The sequence below is a fragment of the Amphiprion ocellaris genome, chromosome 7 (genome assembly GCF_022539595.1).
Source record: "Amphiprion ocellaris isolate individual 3 ecotype Okinawa chromosome 7, ASM2253959v1, whole genome shotgun sequence".
Taxonomy (NCBI): Eukaryota; Metazoa; Chordata; class Actinopteri; family Pomacentridae; genus Amphiprion; species Amphiprion ocellaris.
In genome coordinates, this window is record NC_072772.1 from 4,708,253 (window position 1) to 4,724,764 (window position 16,512).

Sequence of the window (16,512 nt, forward strand, 5' to 3'; positions counted from 1 at the left end):
CTGCGTTGTGTCTTATTATTTACCGTTCCGCTCTCAGGTTGTGTGTCCTGATTGCCTGCGGCCCACCGCCTACATCATACCTCTTCTTGCTGGTGCACCTTCACGTTCCTATGGCAACCGGCACCAGCATAGTGATCAAACGGCTACAGCAACATTTCCAAGTGGTTTTGGTAAAAGGAGCTCTGTGTATTGCATATGACTTCATCACTGTATTTTCCTCTTATGTTGCCCAGAGTTAAAGCACACAGTCAGCAGACTTTAGTCAGTGCTTATAAATTGAGAAATGTCTGATTTTGAATTAGTTTGTTGGTTTTGTTTGTGCCCAGGCAGATCCATTTTGTAATCTGTATCAACACATTACAACCATTAGTTTCTTAGCCAGTAGTAATTAAAAACGATGAGCCCCTTTTTATGATTTATTTCCCAAATTGCTTTGAGTAAATAATTATAGCCTGAATCTGTTTTGATGGATGACAGTAAACATGGTGTGTGTTTACTTGTTGAAAGAGAACAAGAATATCCTGCTTGATGCATATCAGATAATGAAAACTGTAGGCGCTTACTTTGCAAATTCTTACTGGAACACTGGAATAGCAATCTCATCAGTCTCAAAAATTCTAATCTTTGCACATATTGATCAGCTACTGAACAGACCTGCTCTCAGCTTGATTTATTTATAGTGAATACAGGGATGCTTTAAGAGCACAGTCTGTTTTCATTATGCATTTCCGTTTTGCCCTCATACGACACTGCCTCTCCATCCTGCCTTTATCCTAATAAAGATCTTCACAGCAGGAAGCTTTACCTCGGGACAGCGACACGTGTCACTCACTTGTGAGACTCAGAGGAAGGAAACAAACCAGGGACTTTTTTCTAGCACACCCTATGCTTCATTTCAATTTGAATAAGCTGAGGCAGTGGAGGAAGACAGAGGGGCGTGCAGACGAACAGAGATGTGAAAGGGATGAAAGTGTGGCAGTCCCCACCTCCCAGTGTTGCAGTGTGAATAGGGTTGCCCAACCCTCTCTGCAGGTGGTGTCCCCCCTCTTCTGCAGGAAGTAGACTCATTACACACTCTAGACTGATAAGAAATATGTAAATCTGCAAACAGAGATACAATATTCAGAGTGCACTGATGTGACTTCAGTCTTATGTCAAACTTTCAACGATATTGTCAGCAAGAAAGAAACAATGTTTTTGTTTATAGTGATGAAATGTGGTCCAATTCTTCCTTAAAATCTACACACTTTAAAAAATTCATATTAGAACATTAAAGTGGATTTTTAAAATAGAGCTGCAGCTAACATGTTTAGTGTAATGATTATTTTCTCAATTCATTGTCTGACAGTTTTTCAATTTTCTCAACAACCTAGAACAACATCTTAAAATGTCTTTGGTGGGACCAACGGTCAAAAAAAACCACACACTATATAGTTTATAATAATATTTAACTGAAATAAGCCTCAAATCTTTAGACCCTAAAATTATACTTTAACAGAATAGTTCTAAATTGTTTCTCAGTTTTAATTTTTTCAACTATGATGATTATGATAGGATACTAAGTAAGTCTTGTTCTTCACCAAAATGATATACCAATATCAAATTATTTGACATTTCTAGACAAATTTAATTCGACATTTTGTTGTGCATGTTTAATACTTAAGAAACTGATATTTCATGTACTTTTGATGTTATCATATGGATTCTGTTTTCAAATTATGTTGACATTGGTTGTCCAGGTTTGTGCACATTTTTAAGTATTGCATTAAAAAATAGCATAATTCAAAAAACAAAATCACAAAGAAATTCTTACGCTCACTTGAGATGGTTTGTAATAAGTAAGATTTCAACACTTTTTCTGAATATGTTCTAACATAGAAAACATTTAATTCATATAACTAACCAGCTGTTTCTGCTTCACCAGATTCTGGACTAGAATATTGAAACTTGCACGGCTGAACAAAGTTATTGCAGACTTCTCTTCATTTTTCTGTTATAGATGGCCACTGTGACTGATTTTGTATGTTCCTGCTTCTTCTTTAAGGTTTATTGACAGTTGACAAACAACTGGTTGTGGTTCCAGTTCTCAAAATCTACTTCTTCTACTTTGTGTTCTATGGAACTGCTTTAGGATGCCTATACCGCCACTCTTGATGACACTATACAGGCTAGTTTAATTGCTCCAAACCAGTTAATAGAAACAAGCCTAACTCACAGTTTCTTCTTTTAACATTTTTTTTACTACATTTCAGAAGTTACTTTAATTTGTTTGACAGTTATATGGAAACACAGCTGCATTTCTACTGTAATGAGATGAGATTTTCATGTCTTCTCTATGATGCCTATAGCAGATGAATTTATTTATTTGTAGAAGCATTTATGCTGAACTCAACATCTTACTGTCCTGATGTATACAAATATACACACACAGGGGGATTAAGCCAGTTCTGTTCTGGCAGTGTGACAGTTATTCTATGTGGCAAGATTCAGAGCCACAGAGAACGACTCCACTACTAAATATACAGCAGATGCTTGAAACGTAACCAGAGCCACACAAGTTTACTTCCCAATAGGCACGTGTGGACGCCTGCTCTGCTTTCAGCTGCACACTCTGCACTCCACTGCTGCGCTTCAAGAGTTACTGATGTTGATATGTGGTGCTTGTGGAGGCCACAGAGGTCATTTGTCTTCAGCCTGGTGTTCATGAATCTTCTGTCAAACTTCTACTGCTGTGTTGTTTATTGAGATATAGTCATTCATCAGGACACGTAGACTATACAAATTGCTCATGCTGTTACAGATTCATCCCATCTTTTTTGATGTAAGAAAATGGTTTAAAAAGTAGATTTTAGATCTAGATTTTACTCTTGGTAATACTTCAGGAGTAGCAGCAGTACCACGGACTCTGATCCTCACAACAAACATTGTAAGTGGAGGCTGTGTCACAGAGGTGATGATTCAAGCTCTTGGTAAATTATGAGGATGCCGTTTTGTGGTGCGAGTGTGGTTTACCAGCTATGTCGGTACGACTCCCTATAGTCCTGTTGTTGATCTTCTATTCACTTTCCCAGTGTTGTTTGCAGCTGTGACTCTGTGGAAAGCTGTCAGTGTCAAAATGCTTGTCAGTGCCTATTGTTTCCTATCAAAGTGCACACACTGGTGGCAACTTAATGCCAAAACTGTCAGGAAAAAGCAGTCATTTTATCACATTTGCTGACCTGTTCTTCACAGTAGTGTGAAAAGCACAGACACTATACATTATGGGCACCGATAGATGTGATGTTCTCTGATCCAGGCACTTTTACTTAGGTAGAGTAGCATATTGCAGAGAAAGCAGGAGCACTTTTGATTTACGCGGATGCAGAGTTAATTTTGTTCCCAGAGCTGACATTTTGGCAACAGTGTGCCTTCATTGGAGCTTAAAGGGAGAAGCTTAACAGCTTTGTATTTATACCATCAGGGTAACCAGATGTAGACAATGTTCTGTATACAAAATATGTAGCCAACCTTATTCTTAATAATTCAGCTCTTAACACATATGGCATGTTACTTGTTTAATATAACAGTGTGAGTGCACTCTGTAAATGGAGCTGAGGCTGTTTTTATGAGACGTTTTTATCAGTTTGTGTGTATATTTAAGTGTGGGTGTTTGCTCAGAGTAGATTTCACTAATGTGATGCGTGTCCTTGACGATATGTCTGCATGTGTGGCAGATAATGGCTGTGTACAGTGCCTTATACAGGTAGTCCGGTACACACTCACTTTCAGACTGAGGCTGGGGTTGTGTGGAGCAGAGCCAGTCATGGTTGAGAAGTTCAGAGTTTAATTTCATTTTCAGGGCAGTGGAGTAAAGCCTGAGCCTTAAATCCATGCTGACGCTACTGGCTTTGTTAAAGACTGACACTTTGCTGTAGTAAAATAGACACTCACACAATCGCTGACCCACGTCCACCCCTGCTGCTCCATCCTCTGCTAAAGACAGTGTTATTATGCTTAGCGTGGCAGGATAAGTGGACCCTGATTGATCAGTATTGATCAAAACTGTATTTGCCAGACAGTAATGGGCCTCCCCCTCAGGACATTATGTCTGTTGATTCCCACCCACCCCCTTCTGAGGCCCCACTTCACCCTGCTCTTTATGCCCTGCTTGAAGAGCCCTCCTCCACTCTGTTCTTAGGCCCCTTGACCTCTAATCAAAGCCTCCTTCACTTTGCCTCCACTCTGTATATCCAAGACAGAACTGAGAGATGTAGACAGGTTGTTATGATGGGGCAGGAAGGGACACAGAGGTTAACTGAGACAAAGTCAGAGCACATGCATTTGTTTCTTCTTCACCTTTGTGTGCAGAGAAAGGCAATGAATCCATCAACTGTTTTTATTTCTTGCACATTATTCCTGGTCCAGTGTTTGTTTTGCAAAACCTACCTGACAGGGTGTTTTTAACTCGTGCAAGTCAGTCTGTGTGTATGCAGCCTTGTTTACAGTACAGATGCAGTACAGATATATCGCCACAGGCAGCTTTGTTCAGACTCCTCACAAACAATAGACATGTCTGTGTGGATGGTCGGCTGGGCATGGAACTGATTACAGCTGCTCTGCAGAAACACACATACACACCCTCAATTATTGGTGCCACACACAGATTATGTGAAAGACAAAAGGTTGGAAACATCCTATCGCCATATGAGAAATGTAGGCGGATTATCATATAGTTTAAAAAAATCATATTTATTATACAAGCCAAGTATTATACCTCACGAAACCCAAAAGCCAGTTTAATGAATATAAAAACTTAGTTGGGAAGTTTGCCTTTTAATGAAGAACCTGAGCTGTTTGGCAATGAAAATAATTTACAAGATATCCAATTCTCTCTTTTTTTTTTTTACAGATTAAAATACTGAGCCTCATCTGCCTGCACAGTGACGTCAAACCTCACCACACCTGCTTCACCTGCACAGCTGGAGGCAGAAAAGGTAACATTAGTACATATGACCATGTGCACCTGTGTGCAGTTTAATCTTTAAGTAGACTGTGGTATGCTTTTAATTTTGATCTGTGGTTTCATGTGGGCTTGGCAGAGTTTAACATTTAGCTGATTTCTAATCAAACAGTTGTTCTAGGGCTGTTAATGAACTGTACTCATAGCCGGTATGTAAACTCATAGTGTAATTTGTATTTGAATGTGTAGATTGTTCAGCCGCTGATTTATCTGCTTTATTTTGAGTTTGAACAAAACTCTTTTTACTACCAGAATGTTTGGTTATGAGAAAAGGGAAATTCAAAGCCTTGATAAAAGGCTAATTGACTTGATGACTTTGATATTTTTCCGCAGTGTGGGGGTGAGCTTTGTGCTCTGTTATTTTGTAGAAAAAGCACTTCCTCATCTGCATTTTGTACCGATAATGGAAACCAGGTCACCTGATATGTACCCTGCTTCCATAAAGGAGAGCTACACTAGCAGACAGAGTCAGACAACATAAAATCCAGCTATATGGAAACTCCCACAATGCACTCTGATGTGTCCCACACTAATTCTCTGTGATTCCAATACCAGCTCACCAGTACTTTGTTCTGTTTCATTGTGATTGTTGTCATGAATGTGCTGCTATCAGTAATCTGTGCCAGCTTGAAGAAGCACTTTAACCTCTGTCTGAAGTCTCTAGTCCTGGTAATATAGACTAGGATTAACTAAGTAAAGTCTTTAAGTTCAGTGGTCCTGAAATAAAAATGTAGTTTTTCTTTTCTACATTTATTCACAAGAAGCAGAGTTTATTGACATGCAGGCTCCACATGTGCAGAGCAAAATGAGCAGGAACAGGAGAGAAACACAGAAAAAGAAATATTTGGTTACAAAAAGAATTGCATTGTCAGGCACTCTCAGTTTTGCCTTGCAATTGTTGCGACTATGTGAGGCAGCACAAGTAATTTGAACATTGAAATTAGCACCACAAAGCTTTGTATGACAAGTACAAAGCAAGATGTGAATGCCATCCAGACTATGCCTTTGCCAGTGTTACATCATATGAGAAAGGTTCCAATCAGCTCTTTTCAGCTTTTTAAAAATTTTTTCTTATTCATTAATGCACTCTATGAAGTCAGCCCCATGTAGAATGATTATTTATTTCAGAATAGAGCTACTCAAGTCACCTGGTAAAAACTTTTCATATGGAAATATGTATTGCAAAAAAACAAATATCCTAATCCTAGTTTTTGCTGTCTTGTGCAGCCCTAGACTTTAATCATTTATCACAACTAAGAAGGATGTCTGAGATCTTTTTCTACAGTACAAGATTTATTATTTAGATTCAGCACAGAAAAACAACTTTATTCATAAAGAAAGAAAATTCTCTGTTGAAATGAACTGGAGTGTTGCATAGAAGTTTGTGCAACCATGGAAATTGAGACCTCAAATGCTGCAATATCTGAATATTCCATAACCATCTTGACCTCCCCTTATTTCTTCACTACACTCCCACCTCTTGAGTTTTCTCTTCAGTTTTGTTTTCTCATCCCCGTTCAACTGATCTATCTCCCACAGACAAACCAGTTAATGATGACTGGTGATGTGGGCTACAGTTCGTGATCTTCCTATTGGACCCAAATCGTTATTCCTGTTGTGTCAATGTCTGACTTTCTGTGTGTGTGTGTGTGTGTGTGTGTGTGTGTGTGTGTGTGTGTGTGTGTGTGTGTGTGTGTGTGTGTGTGTGTGTGTGTGTGTGTGTGTGTGTGTGTGTGTGTGTGTGTGTATGTGAGGGAGTGTGTTGCTCTTGTGACCTCCTCCCCTAGACTTCCTCCTCCTCTTCCTCCTCATGAACTTGCTCTGTGTCAGGAGATAGCAGCCTGACAGACAGACAGGCAGATGGAAGTGACACTAGCGACATTAGTGGGATTCAGCAAAACAGCGCAGACTGAAATCAATGGAGACAGTGACAGTCGTGAAAAGACTGGGGAGAGAAAAGCAGGATGAGAGAGCTGCAAGTTAGTTAAGTTCCACTCTGTGAGGGAGAGATGTCGCCTCCAGATAACCAAAACAGAGTTACAAGCCCAATATAGACCAGAGTCAGCAGCTTCGACTGTGTGTTTCCTTCCAGCCCAGCGTTCTGATACGTCAGTGTTGTTTTCAGTGTTTCCTGTAGAGTTGTGTTGTTGATAGAGGGGCAATGAGTAGTGGTTTGTATCAGGGACTCAAGTTTCCAGAATCTCCTTTACTTAGTGATGAATCTAAAGACTTGGTCTAATTTTGCTGTGTGTCATGCGAAATTGTCAATTTTGCCGAATGATAACTGTGTCATTTTCATTTTTGTAGCTGTGCAGGAAGCTTTCCTGCTGCAGGAAAAAGGAACACCGCTCTATTGCAGCTGTGTTCGACAGTGATGTCTGGCCAGAAGCAGAGCCTTAATTTGGCACGTATACCACCTCAACATCAAATTTGTTTATCAAATCTGTTGCTGTAGAGGGAAGCAGGTTGCCTCTTCAGTCACAATGACATATCTGTGTCGCTGAACTAACACTCACGGCTTTTTTTAAGGCACTGACAATTGGCAATTATTCTGTTTACGTCAAGTCGACTTCAAGTCCAAAGTCGCTGGAAGCAAATTGCAAATCTTTTCGGTCTCTGAATGCTGACTGTTTAATGAAAAGTATGATTTTCTTAAAGTCTGCCAGATGAAGGTTGACCAGATTAAGGAGTCTTAAATTAATGAAAATTCCACCACTAAGTGAGACAGGGTGCAGGAGTTTTCTCATTTATATTCAAGTCTGTCTTAATTTAAACTTTTTGTTCCTATGACATCCTTTCACTGCTTTTATGGGTTTTGTTTTCTTGGCTGAGACTAAGTTCTATGAATGGAAATTCCGAATAATTAAAACGGGTGTGCGTCTGTCACTGTCTTATATAATTTCATTGTTTTGAGATTTGAATATGTCACAATTAAGTTGAACCCACACCCAGTCTTAAACCCTTTAGACTCGAGTCCAAATCAGAAATAGCTTAGCTTCTTTCTTTTTTTTGAAGTTTTTATTTTGGCCTTTTTGCCTTTATTATAGTGCACAGTGGAGAGAGAGACAGGAAACATGTGGAGAAGAATGGGGGAAAGACATGCAGTAAATGGCTGTGGGTCGAACCTGAACCCATGACCGCTGCGTCGGAGACTATAGACCCTTTTTATGGATCGCCTGCTCAACCTGTTGAGCTACGGGGGCACCCCGCAGTTTTGCTTTTTAAGATTATCTTTTGCATATTTTGCCTTAATGGATAGTTGAAGAGGCAGACATGAAATATTTGGTAAAAAGCGAGAGGTTTGATGCCGTCAGGTCCTTGTCTCTGATACCAGGGTGCTCTGCAGCTCTGCTTTTTGTTATAGTTAATTAAATACAAACAAGCTTCTGCGTTTCCAATAGCATGCCCTTCTCAAAAGTGTCTTTCATGACCTGTGATTATTTTTAGGTTTACTTGTGTTAATTTAATAATCGTTGCAGTTTGTTTTTTAAATTGACTTAAGCTAGTTCTGTAAATACTCACTTCTAAATGGGACGAGGTTGATGAGGGCAAACTTGGGGTCATGGAGACCTGATGGCACCTCCTGCAGTCATGGTGGCACGAATAGTGGATGTTCTGTCCCCAGACAGCCTGCCGGTACTGTATTGTGTTGTATTACAGTGTCGTGCTCTGCTCTCCTCCTGTCTGCCGTCTGCCAGTCATATGTAGCACCATCTGTTCTTCAAACCAGCCCATAATCTAGCTCGCACTCTGGCATTGTTTGCTTTACGTACTCAAACTGCCGCTGAAGCTTTATGTGTGGAAAGTTTGTTTTTGACTGTGAGCACTTTGGATTTTTGTGTCATTTAAATCAGATTTTCAGAAGCCTTTCCATTTTTTCATATGACTTTTGCTTGTTGACATACATCCCTGCTGCAGCATATGGCTGGTCTGTCTCTGATTCAAGCTTTCCGTCACTCCACACTGATCTCAGGTCCGCCTGCATTGCTGTGACATACCAGCAAGCACCAGCAGCAGTGGCACCTCCTCCACAGCGATTACGCTCATTCCTCTGGAAGCTGCACTCCTCTGCTAGCTCTGTCATTACTACCATCTAACCAGTGTAATTACCAGCCTCGGTGTGTGTTTGTGGTGCATGGGCCAAGCCTGCATCATGCAGGGCAAGTCGGAGCGAGTGTGCAAAGAGAGAGGAAGGAGCATGAATGGGTGAGCCAGATCAGGGGAGGTACATCCTTGAGCTAACTAATTACTATATGTGAGTAATTAAAAGGCATTAAATGTCTGTGCTTTATCTTCTGAAGTCTGTGCCAAAGCTGTATGTGTCTGCCCAGTTTTTTCTATAGTGGAGGAAGATTAATTCCTTCTACTTGTGTTTTTCTTTCTGGATTTTTTTCCCATTTTGTTTGCAGTCGGCAATCATATTTTACAATGACGACTGACTTAAAAAGCAGTATTGTACTTTTCATTCACCCATAGTCTCCCCTCATATCACTAAATAAGCAATAGTTTGCGTTAACAGTTGGCTCCTTTAGCCTTCTGTATACATAGTAACAGCCCTGTACTGTCTTTTGTACCTGATAGGACACCTTCTTTGTTAATAATATTTGAGAATGTATGTATTGTGTGTGGTTTTTTTTTGCTAGTGTTACAGTCTCTTAATTCACGTTTGCTGTACGAGTGTTTAAAAGTAATTTGGCGTTTGTACCTCACAGATACTGCTAGTTTTTGTGTTTTGTGAAGCTAGGGATGTTTCTTCTTCTCTCACTCATGCTTTGTGCGAGTTTGATTCATTGAGGCAAACTGTGTGATACTTTTAAAGCACCAACACCAAAGCATGGACCTATATTATAGCCTTAGTTTATCGTCCTAAGGTCATAATTTCAAAGGCAATTTTTCACATTTATGATGAAACACTTGAAAAGCTAATGGCATTCTCATCAGCTTTAGCTGTACTTCTATTTAGAGCTAATTAGCAAATGTTAGCATGCAAACATATGCAATCTTTTTAAACATCACACACGCTAACCATCAGCTTGTTACATTAGCATTGAGGGCCAAGAACGTCTGAGCCCAAGTATTGCCTCACAGAGCCACTAGCATGGCTGTTCTTTTAAATTTAGTCAGGTGTGTTTCCCACTGATGGCCTATGTGCTGACAGAAGTCACTGATAAAACAGATCACACTCTCTGCATTGCCTCTCTCATCAGGCACCTCAGACATATAATGAAGCCATTCTCCTGCTCCTGCAGCTGGGGCGGATAATCTAGGATTGTGCCTCATAGTGGATCACAGGACAGCCCTCTGAATGAGGAAGACTCTGTCAGAAAGCATGATCAGAGCGAGAGCCTTTGGCCTGGAAGTGCCTGTGGTTCTCCAAACACAAAGACATGATACAGACATGCACGGCTGTATGACTATAGGGGGAGTCTGTTTGCTGTGAATGAGTTTTGTTGATGGTGCTCGTGTGTGTGTATGAGTGAATGAGTAATGTGGTCTTGGGGCCAAAAATGAATTCAGCGAGGACTCATAAAAGACATGCTGTATCATAAAACACACACAAACCACTCCGAGCTGCCTTGACACAATGGAAAGCTCAATGTTATGCAAATTGGAGTCCATAATGAGATAGTCACCCCAGGAGCTGACATTTGTAGAATTCACAAAAACTCTGGTAGCTGGAGAGAGGCATAGCAAAATTGTTGCAAATGTATGCTTTCTGCTGGCTTTTAGACTTGCTCGAAAGAGTCAAATGTTCAGCTTCTCTTTTCAGGGAAGTATATCCTCCCTTGATGTTTAAACCCCAGTTGCTCCATGTGCAACAGCAGTATCAGTGAAAGTACTTAAACTTTAATGCGATTCGATGTGAATCCAAATGATTATACAGTAGAACATTGTGCGTGTGGGTGTATTTTTCTGCTTCTGGTTAAATCATATTAAATGCTTTAAAGCTTTTGCTGAAGAATAAAATTTTACCACTCATATCTGATTAACCATGAAGAGGAGTCATGCAGTTGTAGCATTTGAAAGGCCAGTGGATATCAACATTGTGATGGGGAAAAAAAGGCTTCAATAAGCAGTGTGGGATAAAATGTATGGTTAGTCTAAATAGCTTTGAAAAACTAGAGATTTTGTGAGAGCTGGCTGTTACAGAACAGCAGTGTATTGGAGTCTAAAGAGTGGAAAAAGAAACTGAACACTGGAACCTAACGGAGCAGATTTTGTAAAGGTATATATGCAAATAATATGGTAGATATTTCAGTGACTGGCAGTTTTAAGAGAGACTTCCGTAGATAAAAGAGCTTTAATCCAAGAATGGAGAGCAGCAGAGATGGATGGATTATGCACATTTACATTTTAGACATTCAGTTGAGGCTGTTATTTGAAATAACTACCACCCCACACAGTTATTATTATCACAGATACTGAGTCCAGGGTATCTACAGGTCTTGAAAGTCTTAAAAAGCAGTGTATTTTTTTCTTTTGCCTTGTGTAGGCAGTGATGGTATAATATGTCGTTGTGCCTGATTGAGGGCTGTTGGAAGACGCACCTAAGAGCTAAATATGGAAATGTTTGACAGTGGATTGTGCGTGCAGAAGGCTGTTTAGTTTTTTGTGAAGTTTCAGTCAACTCTAGCACTATCACTACCTCTAACTGCAGTCACAGTAATATAAAGTCTTTATAATGTGAAGGTTTTGGTTTTCGTCATACTTTAAATGAACTGAAACATTTTAGTAATTTAATAATTTTTGATCCAGGTTTCATTCATTTAATTCAAAAAATCATTAGAAGCAATTGTCTACTTCCCAGAAGTACTGAAAAATGGCACATATTTTGAATATCTTTACCAATTATCATCTGTACTGACATCCCTTTATACTTGAGTGTGTATGCTTATGAAACAGATTTTAAATTGCATTCTGTGTTGTGTATAAAGGGTCTTAAAAAAGTCTTGAATTCAGCTTGGTGAACCCTGCAGAAATTACTGTAATGGCACCCAGACACATACAATAGACTTCACAAAATACAGTATGTTTGTTGTACAAGGCTGCCACGATCCCCCAGTGACTCATTCTTCACATTTGCATATGGACCACCGTGTCAGAACACTGTCGTTGCTGCTGTGTCATCCACTGGAGTCATAACCACATCGTAAAAAAATTCCCTGCCGGTCACCCTGAGAAACCACAGAATTCTAAACCAAAAGATCTGACTGTAACTCGAGACTATTGTCTGGACTGATATTGACCAAAGAACAAAATGATCCAGCCTGCTGAGAACTTGGATAAGTTCAACACTAAGTTTAGCTTTTTAGATTACTGAACTTTAAGTAAACCCAAACAATCAGACAGTATTTCTGTTCCTGTAGAGTGATAATGTAAAACATTACCGCTGACAAAAATCATTGCATTACACCTTAGAGGACACAAAGGAAGCTTCTATATAAGCAAGTGTTTTTTATGAAGCTGGTAAATTTTTAAGATTTGATTCTGTGTGACTGTCATATTAAAGCATGCTGTTGTGGTTCACTGAGCAATGTACTGCCCTCCTCTGTGTTCTTTCTTGGCTCTTTCCAGTTGCTCTATTTCTGGCTTTACCCAACCTCGCCCCTCCGGCTGATGGGTCACTTTGTGTTATAGCCCTGTCTCTTCATCTCCCTGTCTCAAAGACTATTAACTACACAAAGTTGCTTGTTGTTTTGCATCACTGTAAAAAAAAAGTAGGAACAGAGTGTGTTCTGTTTGTACTGTCTCAGCCATGTGCCCGCATGGCGCCAAAATAAGTCAAAAGCTGATGACCACAATTAAAACCTACAATATCGTGTGACGACGCTCCGGCACTGAAGTGATTAAATTGTCCGTGTACTCTCTCTATTTGAATTTGTATTACTGTCTGGTCTCATAATATTAGCTGAAGTGTTTCAGAGGTTTTAATCTGCAGAAGAGCGGCCACAGCCTTTATGTCCTGTGGGTGTGTGAGTGTTTGTACGTGCATGCACACGGGTGCACAGAGTGTGTGATAATAATATCCCTTGTCAGCTTCCTGAAGATTAGCCTCAACGGGAGAAATTCTCTGTCATATCCCCTCACCTTATTTTCTCTCTCACTCTCTCTGGCTTATCAGTCTTACATTGTTTTACAGTTGAGCGATTCACTCTTTTCTGAATTCAGAGCCCTGTTTTTCTGTAGAGATCTGTAGAGAAAATTTGGGTCACAAGCTCTATGGTTTAAGAAATGTCCAGTTTTAAATATAATTTTATTATTATTATTATTATTATTATTATTATTATTATTATTAATAATAATAATAATAATAATAATAATAATAATAATAATAATAATAATAATGCAATAATTCTTTTTCTTTTTCTTCCCTTAGATCTGCATTAGACTGAAAAAGTCCCGAGAAAGAAGAGCAGAATTGACACTGATTCAAAGTGGTCCATCATGGACCAGTGAAGTCTTTCCCACCCTGCCCGTTAAAAGCAATGTTTTTGGGAGCTGGAGGCCGTAACGCCATTAGCAGAGTGCGTGTGGGGCCATTACGCTCCCTCTTCCCCACCACCCCTCCTGACATGGGATGCCAGCCCCCTGCCCACCTGCCCTAAGCTCTCCTGGGGTGCCATGAACAGCTACAGAGACAGAGGGGTAACTTGCACCTCCTCAGACCTTCTGGATGGAGGAGGAGGAGGGTTGCCACCACACGCTTCTTTTCGTCACACCCCCAATGGCCACCCGGCCCCTGGGCACCCAGACCTGGCCAACCAACCGCGCAACTCCGTGCCCAAAATGGGTGTTCGAGCGCGGATTGCAGAATGGCCTCCACGCCGTGCACAGTCCCGGGAGTCGCTGCTTGAAAATGGGCAAATTGGGAGCAATCACTACGCCGATGACTGCTCCACGTCTGTTTCATCATCGGTTTTGTCATCTGACGTGAGGTTGGTGCGGGGAGGAGTTGCCAGGTTGCCAAGACGGCGGTCCAAGGATGTAGAGTTCAGAGGAGGAGGGTTTGAAAGAAGTTCACCTTTCAGCCTACGAGTGTTCCCACCTTTGAGACAGCGTTCCAACAGTGAAGTGACACTGAGTGAGCAGGACGAAAATGAGGTGAGCCTTCAATCTTCCTCTAAGATCAAAACTGTTGATTGGCTCATTTGATCCAAACCAAGGAAAGTATGATATACTGTTGCTTTTTAGAGTTACAAACCAAAATTGGTATAGGTGAAATTATACAGGCCAACAAGAAACTCTTTCATTAAATTATTTCGTCGACTGTCATCTTGCTTCATCAGTGCTTCATAGACTCACAAAGGGAAATCAAATGCTGGTGACTGGCAGCAAGTCATGCACTTGACTGTACCTCTTATATATTTGTGCTCTCACAAGAGCTCACCAAAATATAACAGCAAGTATTAATAATTTCTCATTTTTATTATAATATAATCAGTGTGTTAACTCTTTTCCATTTAGATTTCTGTAGGAAATTTAGGGAAAATCCTCCTTGTTGTTATATATACATATGTATTTTCCACCTACACATATGTTACTGTAAATAGACTACATTGTTGTTCACTTAGAAATCCACACTTTTGGAGAGCTCTATGTCTGACTGTTGGCGCTGTATTTGATTTACAGCTTTTGCATCAGTTCAATCAGAGCCTGACCAAATGGGAAAACACACCAGAGTTTGTTTGAAATTAACCAAGCAGGTTAAGTGTGAAAGTACATACCTTTACATGATTTTTCAGTGAAGGATAGGTTCTGTATCCATTGGTCTGTCATCACACACTGAAATTCACTCCTTCCTCTGCTCCAAGGTGGAGGCTCGTGGAGGTGGCGCAATGGGGAACCGGTTCCGAGAGTATGGCAGCACCTCCTCCATCGACATCCAGGGCATTCCTGAGCAGAGCTTCTTCGACATGCTCAGCCAGTTCCACCAGGAGAGGCCTGACCAGCGCAGCTCAGCACCTATACACCTCGGGGAGCTGCTGCGGGCTCCAGACTCACCACCAAGCGCACCTCTGCCCTCTGCTCCCTCCCCTGGTTCAACAGGTGGGGATGACAGAGGAAGGAAGGATGGCGAGAGAGTGAGGAAGAAAAGTGGAGGGACAGAGTCGTCATTGGGTACCTCCTCTTTGTTCCGGAAGCTTCGAAGCTCGAGTAGAGGGGAGCTGGATGGAGGAAAAGGAGAGACTACAGAGGACAGGGGAGGGCGAGGTTTAACGGATTCCTCCTACAAACCATGGGTGTGTCCCAAGAGCTTTGTTCACTTTGATGCTCAGAGCATCCTGTTTGACCTCCATGGAGCAGCGGCTCAGCGTGGCTTTGTCACCCAGAGGAGGAACACAGCCACGGGGGCATCAGCTGCTTCAGTGTCCCTGTCCATCTCCAGATCCTCAGCTCCCAGTGTCAACGACCCCATTTATTCCAGCATTGAGGATCTGACCATGAGCCTGGACCAGGGCTCCACAACGCCCTCCCTGGTCATGGACCCTCTGGATGGGCCTGGAGCCCACAGCTCGAGCCCACTGCTCCTCTGCTGCCCCCATTTCCTCAATGAGACTGGGGGCCACGGGGAGCGCAACATCAGCTTCCTCAGCTCTTCAGCGGAGAGAGGAGGAGATGGAGGAGGAGAAGGAGGAAGGGGGTGGCTGAGGAAGAGTAATGCCAGCGTGTCGGTGCTGGAGGTGCCTGTTGAACAGCAGGTTACAAGACTGGACAGACTGAAACTGTACAGCATAGAGCATGTAGACCTGGGGGCCAGATACTACAGAGACTACTTCCATGGAAAAGGTACACACACTGAAACACATTCACTCTATTGCAGATATCACACCTGCCCCATAAACATTCCTTGTCGTAGATACCAGCTGTGTTTATGGAAAGATCACAGGAATCAAATGCATTGAGATAAAATTGATGATGAATAATCTTTATGAACCACAAAGCACATTTTGTTGTAACTCTAGATACATATAGTTTTTATTGTAATACAGTCTCTGGGAGTTGATTACAAATGGATAAAAGCGCTATTAATTGTCTTAACTTGCATAACAAGGCATTGCAAATTGATTTACTTAAAACAAAAATACATTAAGGTCCCCTTGACTATTTGTAGGATAAAGCTGGTAAAACTAATGGATAGATGTATAAAAATTAATTGAGACAAGATAGAAAGTATCAAGAAGAGTTATAAGATATACTGATGAAGTAATAGTGAATAATCAGGATTTCAATTCTCATGTATTATCATAGTCCACTCCAGAAACTTTATGTCAGTTAATCTGCTAGTCAATCCTCAGTACAGTTTCTAAAAACTGATGAATGTACGGCTGCTGTCACTGCAATAGCTGTTTTTTTCTTTAAAGAATCATTTAGTCTGAAATGATAATAGTAATAGCATTTTAAAAATTCAAAATTTCCCAGAGTCCAGAGAGACTTTCTGGAGTGTTTGTTTTGTCCAGCCAAATTTTAGGGACATAAATTAAGAAAAGCTGCAAATCTTCACCAAATCTTTT

The 16,512-nt window shown here is 40.9% G+C and overlaps 1 protein-coding gene across 3 annotated transcripts in view; it reads left to right on the top strand.

The window, feature by feature from the left end:
* Positions 1–16,512, top strand: part of sipa1l3 (signal-induced proliferation-associated 1 like 3) — a 77,931-nt gene that overhangs the window by 30,760 nt on the left and 30,659 nt on the right. For all 3 annotated transcript variants that reach the window (XM_035956406.2, XM_023288391.3, XM_023288392.3), the window contains 3 exons: positions 4,889–4,973; positions 13,377–14,101; positions 14,812–15,787. In XM_035956406.2, coding sequence (XP_035812299.2) covers positions 13,622–14,101; positions 14,812–15,787 — 1,456 coding nt within the window. In that variant the 5' untranslated portion in view covers positions 4,889–4,973; positions 13,377–13,621. The remainder of the gene's footprint in view (positions 1–4,888; positions 4,974–13,376; positions 14,102–14,811; positions 15,788–16,512) is intronic.